The sequence below is a fragment of the Ochotona princeps genome, unplaced genomic scaffold (assembly GCF_030435755.1).
Source record: "Ochotona princeps isolate mOchPri1 unplaced genomic scaffold, mOchPri1.hap1 HAP1_SCAFFOLD_140, whole genome shotgun sequence".
NCBI lineage: Eukaryota > Metazoa > Chordata > Mammalia > Lagomorpha > Ochotonidae > Ochotona > Ochotona princeps.
Window position 1 is genome coordinate 301,698 of NW_026701170.1, and position 15,171 is coordinate 316,868.

Here is a 15,171-nt window from a genome sequence, read left to right on the forward strand (position 1 = left end):
TTCATGATATCCTGTACAGAATGTTTTTGCTTATTTGTTTCATTAACTGTTATAATTCTGAAAGCCGTTTAATTTTTATTGATGTATAGTTTGATTGTTTTCTAATTTAGTATGGAGCCTAATCTTTTCATGTCGCCCCCTAGTACTCTACTTAACATTCAAGGCAGTGGGATTTCTCAGTGAGTTCCCTGCATTGGCCGATGTGACAGGCTCTGCACTTTCCTACTTGCCCCAACTGTGTTCTTCCTGGTAGCCATGTTGCTGTTAAATATTATCATCATATTGAATTATTTTCTTGCTTTGAAAACATCCTACCTGAGTTTCTGCAAATTCCTTGCCACGGCCAATGGCCATTTGCTCCCTGGCATTTCCTCTTTCTCTTAAATGTGCTGAATTGGCTTCCGTGTTAGGACCATCACATGGTTTTCTGAGGTTTTTGCAGGCTGATTCATCTTGTCTTTAGATCTCCAGTGAAACTCACTGCTCAGTTAAGTGTTTCCCGATTCTTCTTCAGTCATGCATTCTCTCTATCTTGTTTTTTTGAGGATACATTTGAGACAGTACACATTGAGAAGGAAAGTCAGAAAAAGAATAAGGGAGAGAGGTTTTTCCATTGCTTGCGCACTGTCCAAATGGCCACAGTGGCCAGGCCTGGGTCAGACCGGCGCCAGGAGCTTCTTCCAGGACTCCCCGTGTGGGCGTGGGACCCCATCATTTGGGCCGTCTGCTGCTGCTTTCTCAGGCACATTATTAGGGAGCCAGATTGGAAGTGGAGTAGCTGGGTCTTGAACTGGCACCCGTATGGTCCCAAGCAGTGGATTTACCCTCTATGCCACAGGGCTTACCCTTCACTCATATAGTTTATTCCACATACCATGCCTTTTAACATTAATATGTTGTCGTAACTATGGATATCTATCTATGACTTACCAGTCTTAGTCAATTAAGCTAATTTTTGATAGGTACTTTTGCTTTACCTTTGTGGTCTAATTGAACATGCTTCCACATTTCTCAAATAATCTAAGCTATACATTCCTAGAAAAATTATGGCAAAGTTAATTTTGTTTAAGTGTATAATTCATTATTTTTTGGCAAACTTATGAGTAAACTTGGTAGTAAATTTGTGCAGCTAACAACATAATCCAGTTTAAAGTATTTCCCGAGAAGGTCTCTCCTGGCCCAGGCTTTTCCTTAATGTTGAGCACAGAGGTGGTAGCAGGATTTTTTATGCAATAGAGCTGTGATTTGTGGCTTTCTAAAGCAAAGTATCAAATATTTTCTTTTCTCTGTGTGTTTCTGCTGCAAATACATACATTGTGGCGTAAGTGTAAATTTTATGTAGGGGGTCATTATAATATAGACAATATGTGCTTCAATTTGCCTAATTTATAGTAAGGAAAATCTTGCCAGAGAGCCCATCAGATCCAAATTAAGTTTGACCTTAGTTTTTTTTTTTTTGTTTTGTTTTACAACTTATTTTTAGCAGATCAAGGAGGAAAGATTGAAAAATTAATGAACACACTTCTAATTATTTGCTCAACGTAAACATACACATCAGCACCTTCCTAGGCAGGTCATGTTCATGGCCAATAAAAATGAAGAAGAAACTCAGTAGATAGTACAGGTTTTAAAGACTGATTTATCTATTTGAAAGGTAGTGTAGCAGAGAGAGGGGGGATCTTGTGTCCACTTATTTCTTCCCAAATGGTGTCATCAGCCCTGTCTAGGCCAGGTGGAAGCCAGAATCCAGGAACTTCATCCTGGATTGCAAATGGCAATCAGGAAGGTCAGAAAATCGGGCAAGCGCTTGGGCCGTCATAGGCTTGGCTGCTTAGGCACGTTAGCAGAGATTTTTAACTGGAAGCAGAGTAGCTGGGACTCACTCTGGTACTTTTAAATGGGATGCTGACCTCACAAGTAGTGGTGTTTTGTGCTGCAATGCTGGCCCCTCTGTTTACTTTTTTTTAGGTAGTAAGTCAACTTGTTGACACAATGGTCATTTTCTGGCTGTATCACCAGAAAGAATTCTTTTCTGGTGTATTTTGTTTAACTTGGAACTCTGCAATTGTCATATTGTCGTTTGAAACACTGGAGGGTGTCTTTGGGACTGGGAATGGATCATTTGGAGACGATTGATTACTTTCTTTTTAAATTTTTAATTAATTTTGTGCCAGTTCCCTTAAGTTTCTTAAGAAAGAATTATACAAATAATTTAGTCTTAAATGGTTCAGGCAGTGGCATATTTGGCTTAAAATAATCTCCTCAGTTTACTTGGTCTTTTTTCTCATTGGACAATGTCCTTGTTTTTTCTTCATTCATATTTAAGGTTTCCGATCGGGTGGAGCGAAGGCTTCAGGAAATTGAAAGAGAGATGCGTACAGAAAGAGAGCTGGTGGAAAGACGTCAAGATCAGCTGGGTCTTATGTCCTTGCAGCTACAGGAGGTTTGTAAAAAAACGCTTCTTTTGGGACGTAGCTATTTCATTTGGATAGTTATTTAGTCTCTGCCAAAATGGAAATATTTCCTCTGTTGTTGCATGTGATAATAATTCAACCCAGGCGAGAAGTATAGAAGTTATATTTGTTACAGTTCAGTCTATAGAATCAGACCTTCCTGGTTTCATACTTGTGTTGTCCGTCTAACCTTTGGCCAATTCTCTCATTTCTCTTGGTACTCCAGAACATGGAGAGGATGCTAGTATCTACCTCTTCAGATTGGTGTACGTCGTTGCCGCTAAAGCTCTTGCCATAGTGCTTGGCATGTACTCAGAGAATGTTAACTGTAGGTATAATTGCTCCGATTAATTTTTCTGAGCATGGATTAGATCGGGGTCATTGAACTATAGCTCACTGTCTGCTTTTTGTGACTATCTATTGGAACACAACCACCCCTCTTAATTTGTATATTGCCTGGAGGAGCTTTCGGTGACTGGAAGGCATAGCTGAGCAGTTGTCAAAGGAAATGTCTGGGCCCAGAAGGCCTAAACAATTGACAGCCTGGCCCTTTATAGGAAATGCTTGCCTGCCCTTGAAATTGGCTACTGTCAAACCTTTCGAAAATGGAGAATGATTTCCCTTATATCCACTTTTCATTTTGATGTTTCAGACTTAAGGTCCAGTTAAAAATAAAAGAAAGAATTCCTGTATACCTTTACTTTGATTCCCTCAATGTTCATATTTTCACAAAACTTGCCCTGTTTTTAGTGTATATTTATAATATATATGTTTATTTATTTTGTTCTGAAACACTTTTGAGTAAGTTGCAGACATAGATTTTTTTATTTGTTTCAAAGGGATAGTTACTGAGGAATACAGAGATGGATAAAGACAGACATCTCGTGTCCACTGTTTGCTTTCCAAATGATCCCAGTGGCCAATGATAGGTTGGTCTGAATACTGGATCCAAGAGCCTGGAGCCAGGAGCCAGAAGCTTCTGAATTTCCCACAGGGATGCAGGGATCCAATAATTTGGGCCATTTTCCCCTGTTTTCCTAGGCCATTAGTAGGGAAGTATAAGTGAAGTGGAGCCAACAGGACTTGAACCGGTGCCTACATAGGATGCTGATGTTGTAGCTGTTGGTTTTAACCTGACACCAACCCAGACTCGCATGCCTAAATAAATACTTTTAACAAATTTAGTATATATGTTTCTTTTTTTATTAAATTTATTCATTAATTACATTGTGTTGTAATTACATAGAATCTGGGATTCTCCCCCCACCCTCCCCCCATGGTGGGTTCCTCCACCTTGTTGCACAACCATAGTTCAAGTTCAGTTGAAATTCCCTCTTTGCAAGTATATGCCAAGCATAGAGCCCAACATCTTATAGTCCAGTCAAGTCCAACTACTTATTGGGTAGACCCTCTCTGGTCTGAGGGCAGAGAAAGCAGAGTATCATCCCGGTCAAATAAAAGCACTAACATACCATCTGCAACAATTAACATCATTATGGAATTAATTGACATGGTATTGAGCAGTCAACATGTTAAAAATAAATGCGATTTCTTAACCACTTTCTGTGATCCCCCATTCACAGTTCAATTTTAGTTTATACACGACATATGACATAACATCCATAACATAACATGTTATGCTTAGCATCATATCATCTTAAATTAAGGCGAACATGTGGTATCTAACCTTTTGGGATTGGTTCATTTCCCTTAGCATTATGGTTTTTCAGTTTGGCCCATTTGGCCACAAAGAACTGCATTTTGTTTTTTTTTAATAGATGAGTAGTATTCCATGGAGTAGATGAAGTATATATGTTTCTATAGTCACAGTGCAGTAATCAAAATCAAGAAATTGTCTCCAATTCAGTACTCTGATTTAATCTGTAAGTTTTAGGCAAATTTTCCAATCCAGGATAAAATACAGGCTCAAGTGAAACTTTCATCATGTCTCCTTAGTCTCCTTTGATTTGGAAAACTTTTCAGTTATTTTGTAGATTATCTTTCACTTTGGTTTGATGATGTTGATTTATGCCTCGATTTAAGTTGTGAACTTATGGCAGGAAGCTCAGGTAATTATTATGTCCCTCCCGTAGTATGTCATGGTTTCAATGTTCTCCAAAGGCCAGTGTATTGGGAACGTGGTCACCAAAGTCTTGTCTTAGTGGAGTAACATTAATGGGTGAAAACAAATTTAGAAGGAAGACCCAGTGGGAGGTTTTGAGGTCACTGGGTATCTTGCCCCTAGTTCAGTGGAAGTAAATCTTTTACCTTCCTCAGTGGCACTTTTCAGATATTTCAGTATTAGTGTAAAAAAAAATTGACAAATACAGTATCGTATCAGAAGTTGCATTGGTTACCTTACTGCAGAACACTGAACATTTTTTGTTTTGTTGCTTACCAGGTTTCTCCAATGTGAAGTTATTGCTATTCCATTTTATTTATTTATTTGATGGGGAGACTTTTTGAGACTTGAAAATTCCCTTTTTTTTTTGGTCATTCTTTCATACTCTGAATTCAATATTTATCACTGTCTCCTGTCTGAAACAATTAATACTGTTGTTGATGCCAAATTGTGATTTTTTTTTAAATAACCTCCGTCATTCCTTCTTCATTTATAGGATCCTATTATATAGAACTTTGTTTCTCTTGGTGTGGATTTGTAGATTTCATTTAAGTGCATCTATAAATGGTAACTGTCATTTTAGAAAATTTGTTGAAATTTCCTTCAAATGTTTTTTGATCTGTGCATAAATTGCAGTAATTAAAAACCAGAAAAAAATTAAGAAATTGAAACTGTTTTTTTCTGCCACATGCTTTTTCTAAAAATGTGTTTATGCACACACAGATCATTAACCTTTATTGATCTGCAGACTTTTTGTTTTAGCATAAGGACACACTACCAATTGAAATTTCTAACAAAAATTATAACCGTGAAAATATAATGTGAGCTGATAGAAAACTCCTTTTTGTTAAAAATTTCACTTTTCTCTTTCATAAAAGGAGGCATACTCAGCAGGTAATTACTTTAAAGAGGATACATTGTTGAATAATTAGACACAGCATGGGGGTTTCTTTTTTCTCTTAACCTTGATTTTTATATATTTGTTCTCAAAGCAAATTGCATCTGGTAAGCATAAGAATAGTACTGAAGAGATGATTGTTCTTTTTGCAAAAAAAAATTAGAGAAATTTTCCGTACTTATTTTCTTTACTGCCTGTGGAATGCACAAAAAAGAGAAGAAAAAGGAAGTTTGCTTCCCACCCTGATTCTTGAGCAACCAGAGCCTGAATATTTGCATTGTGGTTTGAGCAACCAGAGCCTGAATATTTGCATTGTGGTTGTCAGTTTGGCTAAAAGCTCATGCTGCGATTTGAAATCCCCTCTCTGACTACAAAGAAGATAACCAGTGATAAGCAATGGTTAATTTCAAATTTTGTCACTTTCAACATTGACCTAAATATTTTTAGAAGACTTAATTTAGGCTGGTACCCTTTCCTGCGGCCAGGTGAAACAGCGTAGACTCCTCTGGAATGGTCATGATTTTTGAGAGAAACAGCTTGATTTTTTTTTTTAATTTGAAAAGTAGCTTGAAAATTCCTGTGCTGTATGATAATAGTGATTTTTTTCTCTTGCTGTAGTGAGATACTGAATCAGTAGGTGAGAAAGTGGATTTTGAGTTTTAATCACTAGGCTCTTTTGACTCTGCAAAGTGAAAATCATGACTCTTAAAGCTGTTGAGAGATTAGGAAATCCATTAAAAATGGCAGGATGTCACTTACCTGGGAGACGAAGTGTGTGGGTTCAAGTCAGCTGCTCTGTAGTGACCTACTGATGCTCTCAGCTTCTTACTCCCATTTATGGAGTAAATCACTGGCCATTAATTGAGGGAAGGCTATGCTGGATATGTTAAATATCAGTCTAAAATCTCCCTTTAAGAGATTTTAATTCAAGTGTTAATGTAATTAAGTTTTAATCTAAGTTTCTCTCTACAATTTTAATTTTGCCTTATCTACTTTGTATTAGTGGTTTCTTGGATATATAATCTAATTGCTTCGTTGTCAGTTATTTTGGGAGTTATTGATTGCATGGTATCTAAATTTTAATCTTCATTTGAATTCTCCCTTTTAGTTTTTTCTGTATTTCTTGTGAACATGGCTAACCGTAAGAAGACCTCACCTGTTAATATGTTTGAGTGCCTGGGTGAATCAGTTTCTATTCACTATGATAACTGATGGTCTACGGCCATACCACCCTGAACGCGCCCGATCTCGTCTGATAACTGATGAATTTGAGGGTGTTTTCATCATCTGGTTTCTCTTTTTCTAACCCCGCCTCTGCATTGTTTTCCTGTTTCTTCTTTCTGTTGGGTTGAAATGAGAGATTTACTCTTTTTTTTTTAACTCTGCTTTCAAGTTTTAGATTACGTTTGCAGTATTTAATTGGTTATTCTAAACTTTTAAACATAGTATTATGCTTCAAACATATAAGTGAGTTCTGATACAATGTTTTGGAATTTATGCATTTTTTTAGAATGCATGTTTTTTTTATGAAATGTTTAAAGACCCCTCTCATGTAAAGAATTTGCTTATTTTTACACCTAAATAAATTTAGTTTTTGGTTCTATTTCAATGAGTTTTTAGGCACATTCATGCTTACATATTTACAAATTGTCCCAAGAAATCTGTGTTCTAGTCACAGAGGGCTCTTCTCAGGGTCTAACTGGAACTCGTTTTTTCCTATTCAGCATAATTTATCCCAATATTTCAGTTTTAGTTGCTGCTTTCTTTAAAGAGAACTTTCCTGCCACCTTATTTCTTGTTCACTTTCATATCATAGTAATTATTAAAAAATAACACATAACGCAGTATGATTTTTTTTCTGATTTCATTGTCTTCCACAAGAATGTGAACTCCACTGGAAGGATTCTCCTGTTTGTCTGTGTTTCTGGAATAAGTACATCAGCGCCCTGGACGCTGTCGGCGCCTACTGCTCAGTGAACCCTTGCTGACAGCATGCGTATTGTTACAAATAAATGAATAGTATGCCACATATAGAATTTTAGCTTTCTACCTAAGATTTTTACATGTTTTTATCCTACTGCTCTCAGTGAAGGTTAACCAATCTTAACTTCCCTGACATTTAACATGTAGTTGTCTTGACGATGTAGCCAAAATACAAAAGAATTCATTAAAAATTAAACAGAAAAAAAGTTAAACAGAGATGTATTCTATTAAAATACTTTTAATAGTAGGCCACTGTTTTTCAAATTACACTAAAGAGTAAAAACTGTTGGATTTCAGATTTTTGGTGCGCAACAAAGGTCTAGAATAGGAGTTGCCCTGAAACCTTAATCTACAAATAAGTTTCCTTTGAAATACTGAGCTATGTGAATGACACTTGATGGAGTTGGTTCCTTACAGGTCAACAGTCAATGCTGATTTTTGTTTTCCTATATATTTTAATGAGCTGAAAAGACATTTAAAAGGATTTTGAAGGTATAGTTTTTTCCTTTGTGTTTTTCTAGATGTTTGAGGATAACATCTTTTCTTTTTTTTAAATTTTCTACTAAGTTTGCATTAAATATTTCAAATTTGGTTGAAGTACTTGATACTTAATTGTGTTATATATTTTGACCACTAGTCATCAGTATTGAACTATCAATGGCAAACTGGTAGGCCTTCTTTATTAAAGTTGTCAAAACTTTGAGAAATGATTCTTTACAAAATATATACTCTCAGCTCTGAGAGCTTCCTAAAAACATACTTGGTACAGGTGTTGCAGCTGAAAAATATCTAATTATTCTAGCTGTTTGTAAATTTAGGCTTTAAATTATATTGCTTCATACTACTGAAAAATATGACACACTGAGTATTATATATTAAAACATTTGCTGTATTTGAAATCAAAACACTCATTTCTGTGTTTATTTGGTAGCTTTATTTTTAATAGTCCCTTCTGTTTTTCTTTCCTTCCTTTCTCTCAATCTTCCTTTGTATTCCCTCCCTCACACTTTCAATGGAAGAAATGTCACACACACATACACACACACACACACACTATAAAATGGAAACTATAATTTAATATTAGAGTTCATTTTATTTTACTGGAATCATTTGTTCTCATACCTTTTCCTACTATTCATGTTTGTATGTAAGTGTGCCGAAGCTGCTTTTTCTCTAAATTTTGGTCTCAGTAACCTTCTCCTAATTATCACTTTCTTTATAATAACCACTACCCTTTTTATTACAATTTTTATTTTATTAATTTTATTATGTATTTTTGTGATTTTCCATGTCATAGTTTTGTGGGTATAAGGATTTCCCTCCTTCCTCCTCTCAACCCAATCTTGCCCCTGCCCTGCCAGTATTTCCTCTCATATCCTTTAGCAACAGTGACAAATCCAACACTCTGCTATGTAAGTGTGGGTATAGATAGAGGTAGGAAATCTAGTACCCTATTATCAAGGGATATTAGCAGTTTCATTGGGAGTCCTCCTGTTTTTCAGGAGCAGAGATACATACTGCAATGTGTCTTTATTTCCTGGTATACTAATCTCCATTATATTGTTCTGTAGATGAATATATATACTATTTTTATGTATTTTGCCTGAATGTTGCTGTGTATCAGAGTTTTTGTCCTTTGGAATCTGACTTATGTCACTGAGCATAATAGTCTCCAGTTGTGACCCGTTTGTTGCAAATGGTAGACTTTCACTCTTGTTAGTGGCTGTGTAGTATTCTATGAAGTAAATGTACCAAGATTACTTTATTCATGCCTGTCTTTATAGGATCTGAATTTCCATGTCTTTGCTGTTGCATAACCACTATCTTTTGCACACCATTGTCCCCTCACCCCGATTACAGTCAGTTTCTCTTTGTGTGCAATTGCTGTTTATTTTTCTTTTACTGATCTTGTATTTATTTTTCAATTTATTTGGTAGCAAATAATTTTTGTAGTTATTTTAGGATTCATTGCAATTCTGGTTAATTTATATTTCTATCTAGTACCCTGAACCTTGAGATTCAAGCCACAAAGCCTGAACTAACTTGGGGATTTTGGAGCTCCAGTTTCCTCTTCTTTCCCCTTTTGTACCTGTCAACTTGTTTGAAAGGTGCTTAATCTTACCCTTTTGTGTGGTTCTTCCAAACAAGTAGCTCACATTTATTCTTTTTTTTATTTTTATTATTATTGGAAAGCCAGATATACAGAGAAGAGGAGAGACAGAGAGGAAGATCTTCCATCCGATGATTCACTCCCCAAGTGAGCCGCACCAGGCCGGTGCGCGCCGATCCGATGCCGGGAACCTGGAACCTCTTCCGGGTCTCCCACGCGGGTGCAGGGTCCCAAAGCTTTGGGCCATCCTCAACTGTTTTCCCAGGCCACAAGCAGGGAGCTGGATGGGAAGTGGAGCTGCCGGGATTAGAACTGGCGCCCATATGGGATCCCGAGGTTTTCAAGGCAAGGACTTTAGCCGCTAGGCCACGCCGCCGGGCCAGCTCACATTTATTCTTAAGCAGATTATTTAGCTCCTACTTCTCTTCTTTAGCCTGTACTCTGGTTTCTTGCATTTTATTTTGGTTGATGCTAAAATGGCTTCTAGCAAAAAACAAAAATCCTGCAGAAGAGAAGTTGACAGGCATTTTGGAGCATCTCTCTCTCAGCTTGATATGAATTTCCATTCACATCGCTAATTTCTGGCTAGTTCGCTGATGCTACAGAAATAGTCTTTACAAGCCATATTATCTTTCTGATATTAAGAAGTGTCTCATTAGATTACAGAATATTTTATTTTAGTACTATGAAGGTATTTCAAAAAGATCTCAGAAAGATGGAGTTACATTTATTTTTGTACAAAAAGTTGAAATCATTCATTGTTTTTTCATAACATACATTTATTTTTTTATTTTTTTTTATTTTTTTTTAATTAATATTTAGCATTATATGACAGTTTCATAGGCTTTGGGAATCCCCCTCCCCTCCCTCTCCCCTCCCCCCTGGTGGATTCCTCCACCTTGATGCAGCATTACAGTTCAAATTCAATCAAGATTCTTTCCTTACAAACATATATTAAGCATGGAGTCCAGCTACTTGTTGTCCAGATGGGTTGAACAGTTTCTTGGGGAGACCATTTCTGGTCCGAGTCAGAGCTGGTATAATATCAACACAGTCAATTAAGAGTCCCAATATAACATCAACAGCAATTTGCAATATTATGGAATTGACATAGTTTTGAGTAACCAGTATGTTAAAGAAAAAAAAAAAAAAAAAAAAAACAAAGAACAAAATAACAAAAAAAAACAAGTCCTAACCACAACCTATGATTAGCTCATTGACATCTCAATTTTAGTTTATATACAGGACCGGACCGGCTGCTATATACCCCGAAAAGGCCACAGGGTACCATTCAGCTGTCTCATGTCTATTTCATTTTAGTATTTAGCCATTTGTTGTGTTGAAGTATAATTTTGTTGATCTTGGCAGATTTTGGGATAATCCAGACTGGCTTGTAACTCTAACAAGATATTTGTCAACATTTAAGGTGCAGAACATTTTTTTTGGGGGGGGGTGTGCAGGGAAATCCTCAACACCATGGTGAGGAGTGACCAATCTTTGTGTCCCACCCAGCAAGGCATGAGCCAATCCATGCCAGCTCTTTCCTGTCAGATTTCAAGCTCTACTATCTGTTGTTTGTCTATTTATTTTAGAGGTTTTTTTTGTTTTTGTTTTTGTTTTTTTTTTTAGTTTGTATGATTGTTTGTTTGCTGTGAGGGGTTTTTGAAGCGATCCCGATGGTCACTGCGAGGGAGGGCGGGGGTCCAGAGGTGGAGCCAGGCTCGGAGCAGAGAAAGCTCTCCTCCCTGGTCCTGAAGGACATTAATTGTTCTTCTGTTTCTGCTGACCACTCAGGGCTTCTGGCTGTCTTTCTGATGACGTTGGTTTCTGCACGGTAGTGTTTGGACTTCTTCCATCCCCTGCGGGAGCTCCAGTTGGGGGTGGGTGACCTCAGAGTACTCGGCCTCCGAGGGCATCCAATTCCCTGTGGCCTCCTTGGCAGTTGGGGTATAGTCCTTGTTGCTCGTATTAGTAGTTTGTGTTGAAGATCTGGGAGTCTTCATGGTTGGGATCCAAGCTTCCTCCTTACCACCTGCTCCACTCTGGAGTGCTCCCCTGCTCCACGCACATGACCTCCTGTTAAGAGGTTGTCAGGATCGCACCCGATTCCCCCCTCATGCATTGGTATAGTAGTTTTATTGTTGTTTAGTGCCGCATTGAGTCTGCTGTCTATGAAATACCAGATTTGACCTTGATAAGCTATATTGTACTTTTTTTTCTCTCACTCTTTTTATGGTCTTGAAAGATTTCCCTGCACTCCCTCCCCATTACCGGTTAACATAGCGTATTGAGGGTATAGTAGGTTTTACACTTTTTTGATGTAGATCTTAAGTATTCTGACATTAATTGTTGGTTTATAGATTATATCGCATTATCTTATTGCATTGGATACAGGTTGTTAGAGATTGCACTAATATTACAATATACAGGTACTATCTTTCAAGTTGTCATCTTTTCATCTCAGATTAAGGCGAACATGTGGTATTTAACCTTTTGGGATTGGTTCATTTCTCTTAGCATGATGGATTCCAGTCGGGCCCATTTGTCCACAAAGAACTGCATTTCGTTTTTTTTAATAGCTGAGTAGTATTCCATAGAGTAGATGAACCATAGCTTTCTTATCCAGTCTTCTATTGATGGGCATTTTGGCTGCTTCCAGGTTTTTGCGAATGTAGATAGTGCTGCTATGAACATAGGCGTGCATGTTGGTTTCTTGTGTAGGAGATCTTTTGGATATATTCCTAGGAGTGCTATTGCTGGATCATATGGTATGCTGATTTTCAGTTGTTTGAGTATTCGCCAAACTGATTCCCATAGAGGCTGTACAAGTCTGCAGTCCCACCAGCAGTGGAGAAGGGTTCCCTTTTCCCCACAGCCTCGCCAGCAAGTGTTGGTGGTATTATGTATGTGTGCCATCCTTACTGGAGTTAGGTGGTACCTCATTGTTGTCTTCATTTGGATTTCCCTTATTGCCAAGGAGCTTGAGCATTTTTTCATATGCTTGTTTGCCATTTGGGTTTGTTCTTTTGTGAAGTGTTTGCCCATTTCCCGTCCCATTTCTTGAGCAGTTTGTTTGTTCTGGTGTTTTGGTTTCTCTGGAGATCTTTGTATATTCTGGAGATCAGCCCTCTATCTCCTATGTAGTGTGCGAAGATCTTCTCCCATTCTGTAGGTTGCCTTTTTACTTTGTTGATTGTTTCTCTAGCTGTACAGAAGCTTCTTAGTTTGATGAGGTCCCAATTGTTTATTTTGGTCTCGATTTCTACTGCATTTGGAGTCTTTTTTAGGAAGTGAGGGCCTACCCCTAAGTGTTCCAGGGTGTTTCCAACATTTTCTTCCAAAAGTTTGAAGGTTTCTGGATGTAGGTTTAGGTCTTTTATCCATTTAGATTCGATCTTGGTGTATGGTGAGAGATGTGGGTCTATCTTTTTGTTTCTGCAGGCTATCAACCAGTTGTCCCAACAGCATTTATTGAACAGACCTTTCCATTTGCTTGGGTTGTTGTCTGTCTTTTTGTAGAAGATTAATTGACTGTATCTGTGTGGGTTTCCATCTGTTGTTTCTATTCTGCTCCACTGATCTTCCTCTCTATCTTTGTGCCAGTACCAGGCTGTTTTGATGACCACTGCCCTATAGTATGTCCATAGATCCGGTACTGTGATTCCCCCTGTTAAGTGCCTGTTCTTCAGAGTGGTTCTGGCTATCCGTGGTTTTTTGTGTTTCCAGATGAATCTGTGTATCATTTTTTCCAGTTCGATGAAGAATGCTGTGGGTAATTTGATTGGGATTGCATTGAATGTATATATTGCTTTTGGTAGTAAAGACATTTTGATGATATTAATTTTGCCTATCCAGGAGCATGGGATGTTGTTCCATCTTTCGAGGTCTTGTTCTATTTGATTTTTGAGTGTTTTGTAGTTTTCTTCATAAAGGTCATCTACGCTTTTGGTTAAATTTATTCCCAGATGCTTCATGCTTTTCTCTGTTATTTTGAATGGTAGCTTGTTGGTTAGATCTTCTTCCATCTTGCGGCCATTTGCATACACCATGGCTATTGATTTTTGTTCATTAATTTTGTATCCTGCCACTCTGCCAAATTCTCGTATGAGTTCTAGGAGTCTTTGTATTGAGTTTTTTGGTTCTTCTATGTAGAGAATCATGTCGTCTGAGAATAGTGAGAGCTTGACTTCTTCATTTCCAATTTGGATTCCTTTGATTTCTTTGTCTTGTCTTATGGCTTCTGCAAGTACCTCTAGGACTATATTGAATAGCAGTGGTGGTAGTGGGCAGCCTTGTCTTGTTCCAGATCTCAGTGGGAAGGGATCCAGTTTTTCTCCATTTAGTATGATGCTGGCATTGGGTTTTTCATATATTGCTTTGATTATGTTGTGGATTGTTCCTTCTATCCCCACCCTGGTTAGGGTTTTTAACATGAAGGGGTGTTGAATTTTGTCGAAGGCTTTTTCTGCATCTATTGATACTATTATATGGTTTTTGTTTTTCAGTTTTTGGATGTGATGTATCACATTTATGGATTTTCTTATGTTGAACCATCCCTGCATTCCCTGGATGAAACCTACTTGGTCTGGATGGATGATCTGTCTGATGTTTTTTTGTATTCTATTGGCTAGGATTTTGTTGAGAATCTTAGCGTCAACGTTCATCAGGGAGATCGGTCTGTAGTTTTCCTTCTCTGTTAATTCTCTGTTCGGTTTGGGGATTAAGGTGACATTGGCTTCATAGAATGAGTTTGGAAGAACTGCTTCCTTTTCTATTGTTTTGAAGAGCTTGTAAAGGATTGGGGTTAGCTCTGGTTGGAATGTTTTGTAGAATTCTGTGGTAAAACCATCTGGGCCTGGGCTTTTCTTTGTTGGGAGCTCTTTAATCACTGATTCTATTTCTGATTCGGTAATGGGTTTATTCAGGTCTTCTGTTGCTTCTGGGGTGAGTTTTGGTAAGTGGTGGGATTCTAAGAATCTTTCCATTTCCAAGTGGTTATCGGATTTGTTGGTGTATAGTTCTTTGTAATAATTTCTAATTATTTCCTTAATGGTAGTAGTGTCTGTTGTTATGTTGCCTTTTTCATCTTTGATGCTGCTAATTCTTGCTTTGTCTTGTTTTTTCTTTGTCAGTCAGACCAGTGGGGTATCTATTTTGTTTATCCTCTCAAAGAACCAGCTTTTTGATTCATTTATTTTCTGAATGGTTTTTTTAATTTCTTTCTGATTTAGTTCTTGCCTTGTTTTGATAATTTCTTGTTTCCTCTTGTTTGTGGGGTCCTTCTGCTGTTGCTTTTCCAGTTCCTGGAGGTGTGTCCTTAATTCCTGCATTTGTTGCCTTTCTTGAGCTTTGACGTGCGCGCTAATTGCAATAAACTTACCATGTAACACTGCTTTGGCAGTGTCCCATAAGTTTTGGACATTTGTATCTGGGTTTTCGTTGGTTTCCATAAATTTTTTGATCTCGTCTTTAATTTCTTCTCTAACCCATTGTTCGTTTAGTAGCATATTGTTCAGCCTCCAGGAGTTTACATGTTTCCTGGGACATTTTGAGTTGTTGATTTCCAGTTTCACTCCGTGATGGTCTGAGAAGGTACATGGTATGA

At 37.6% G+C, this 15,171-nt stretch overlaps 1 protein-coding gene across 1 annotated transcript in view; it reads left to right on the plus strand.

The window, feature by feature from the left end:
* LOC131479419 (centrosomal protein of 128 kDa-like) overlaps positions 1–15,171 on the plus strand; it is a 59,332-nt gene that overhangs the window by 19,706 nt on the left and 24,455 nt on the right. The window contains exon 7 of the mRNA XM_058659929.1: positions 2,327–2,443. Within this exon, the coding sequence (XP_058515912.1) occupies positions 2,327–2,443 (117 nt within the window). The remainder of the gene's footprint in view (positions 1–2,326; positions 2,444–15,171) is intronic.